Source organism: Diabrotica undecimpunctata, chromosome 5 (assembly GCF_040954645.1).
Source record: "Diabrotica undecimpunctata isolate CICGRU chromosome 5, icDiaUnde3, whole genome shotgun sequence".
NCBI lineage: Eukaryota > Metazoa > Arthropoda > Insecta > Coleoptera > Chrysomelidae > Diabrotica > Diabrotica undecimpunctata.
The window spans coordinates 74,867,667-74,870,564 of record NC_092807.1 but is presented as its reverse complement, the minus strand read 5'-3'; the positions used below and the strand labels follow the sequence as shown (position 1 = coordinate 74,870,564).

General features: G+C 31.7%; 1 protein-coding gene across 1 annotated transcript; it reads right to left on the bottom strand.

Moving 5' to 3' along the window:
• Window positions 1-1,785: 1,785 nt before the first annotated feature.
• LOC140442290 (uncharacterized) lies at window positions 1,786-2,532 on the bottom strand. Its single transcript, XM_072533364.1, has one exon. It carries the CDS (start codon window positions 2,530-2,532, stop codon window positions 1,786-1,788), a length of 747 nt encoding a protein of 248 aa, XP_072389465.1.
• Window positions 2,533-2,898: the final 366 nt, after the last annotated feature.

The following is a 2,898-nucleotide window of genomic DNA, read 5'->3' as shown; positions in this document are numbered from 1 at the left end:
TAATGTAATTCCAAAATCAGTTTAGACTATATTCATGTTTCAAGAAAGTATTAAATTTACTATGGATAAAGTGAAATTACTTAGTGAAAAATCAACACCTAATTTAACATCTATTGGATATTATACCAACAAAAAAAAATTGAATAAAATTTGTGTAAACTGTTGGGTGGAGGCACTTTGTGAACTCGGTCAAAACAACATATTTGATGATGTGTGTCTACCCTTGAAATTACGTCTGTATGTCAACGAATACCCGACAAAACGTTATCTGTTAGACACAGCTTTGGAAAGAATTTTCAAATTTTCCGACGTTTGGTTGTGGGTGGACCAATTCTTAAAAAAGACGTCAACTTTCGACACCCTTTTTCCAAAACTTATCCAATACCAACAATTGGAATCTCTTAAGCCTATAGAAGACCTGCTACCACCAAGGATTCTGAAACGGTTGCAGTGTAAGGATGCGGTATCAACATCCCTTCAAATGTGAAGGTTGTTTAGGTTCTGTAAGCTCATGGAACACCTGCTAGCACCAGGGATTCTAGGATGATTGAAGCGTGTCAACATTCCCAAGAGTATGAAGGTTGTTTGGCTGGAACCTGTAGGTACAAGTAGGTTATAGATAGAACTTATTATTGTAGTTTGGATCAAAAAAATAAAAAAGTGAAAAATATATTGTTTTTATTCAAATTTACTCCATTACAAAATTTTCATAAATAAAAAATACATTTGAAAAGGCGCATATATATTTTTGTTTAGAGTGGTAAAAACATTTTGCTTCTGATATTGGTAGTGGTGGGAATTCGCCTACTTCAATTACAGGTGTGGAAGAATATTTTCTTATGTAATTCGCTTTTTCCATTCCTTTTACATAAACAATTTCAGCTTTATCTGTTAGTTCCTTGATAATATTTTTAAATTCGTATAAGGGGGTAAAACCTTCATTCCAAGAGATGCAGTGATGGTGTTTGCTTAACCATACAGCTTGCTGAATTAGATCAGGAGGTAACATTCGTAATGGGAAAGGTGGTTTAAATATATATTACAACTTTATCACCTGAGTAACACGCTAATTCTTTACAAATAAACCTATGATTCTCAATTTTAAAACCTTGGATATCAATAACAAGTTTCATATTTTTAACTGTTGGAGTTTTTGGAGAACTTGTTTGAATGCTTGGTATTGTTGAATTTGTTTTTTAAGTTCTTTTAAATTGTTTATAAATTTGTTTATCGTGTTTTCGTGTGAACGTTCCATCATCAACTAACGTTTGTAATTATTACTATTGAATAATATACAGTTAAAACGCATGCGTATTAATATTGTTTTACTATTTTTGTTAATGGATTATATGTAAATTCTTTCTCGTGTAAAATTAAACAATATGCGGATACATCAGTTGTTGATGGTGTATTTGTTTCAAATTCGATCCGCAGAACGATGGATCCATTTTGAATCACTTCTTTCTGTCTACTGCAATCTATATGTATAAGCGACGTCTTAGTTTTAAAATCTTGCGGGTTAAATATCGGTTGATTTAAACTTAAATTATAATAACTTGTCTGAAAACTTCCAAACATTTCATAGATTTGAGCGAATTTATTAGTTTCAAAATCTATTTGTAAATCATTATAAGGATATCTTTCAGAATTCAAAAATACTTTTATATTTTTGAGGTCGTTATGATCAAATTTGCTCATATCTTTAGTAATCTTTGATTTTCTCCCTTTTTGAAATGCAATAATGATATGTCTCGGTGTTTCAATATTAGTACTGGTTTTTACCGCCTACGTATGCCGTGTTGTATTATTTAATGATGGATATTCAATCATTTGCCACGAACGAAATTTAATTGGTAGCTCAATATTTTTATGAGCTATACTATTTAATCGTAGTTGTTCACGCATGCTTGGGCTAACATGGGCGACATTCCATTGCAATTTTGTTATTTCAACTTTAGGGCGTTCGGTGTCGTCTATACTTACAACTGCGTCAACATCATCATTAGATCGTATTAAAATAAGCTCTTGCTTCACATTCATAATAATTTTTCTAAAATCTTCAAAAAATCCTGATAATAATCGTAATGGGATACACACGTTAAAGTTACCATAAGCATCCACAATTATTTTTTCATTCCCTGCTTTTGGGAACCATCCAGCATTTTGGAACAGAATACTTTCGTTTTCGTTAAGACTTAAATAATTTTTAATTGTTGATACCAGTCCGACCTCTCGAACAGAGTCTATAATAACCCCATTTAACTCATACCGTAGCTCACGAAATAAAAAGGAAATAGCGTTATTTATGAATTTAAGTTTTGTTGGTTCCTTATCGTCGTGGGTGAGTAGTTTTCCCTCAATATCTAGGTATGATGTTGACGGTAACGTATACGCATCGAGATCTTGAATAGGGATTCGTATTTCATCGTTATAGTACAACTTTCCGGGAATGTATGGTGAATAGGTGTGAAATTGATATTCCTGTATAGTTGTATCGTTATAAGGTTGACTGGTTACTTGTAACACTTCCATCACACTAAAACTTTGAAGCCAAGTTTTTTTAATAATAAACGATTAGATGGTGTTAATATTCCACTTGTTTTTTTGAAACTGTTCAATTTTTGTGTTTTGTCGGTTCTTTTATAGTTTTTTATGTAATCAGGTTGTTGGCGAGAAAAGTTTAGAACCATTATAATCGTTGTCGTAAATGTAAATTAATAGTAATCTCTTCTTGTCGAAAATTAAGTAATTTACAGTTTTGATCAACAATTTTTACACTAATGTTGTTGATTGTCCTAACGCTGATGGGGTAATATAAAATATTTTGAGGTGACTTAACTATTTTATACCCACTAGTACGGTCGGAAAAAAATTGATGGATTATATGAACTGGGTTTC

Bases quoted from the DNA above. Each gene is read 5' to 3' on its own strand.
- LOC140442290 (XM_072533364.1), bottom strand. From the start codon at position 2,532: ATGGAAGTGTTACAAGTAACCAGTCAACCTTATAACGATACAACTATA.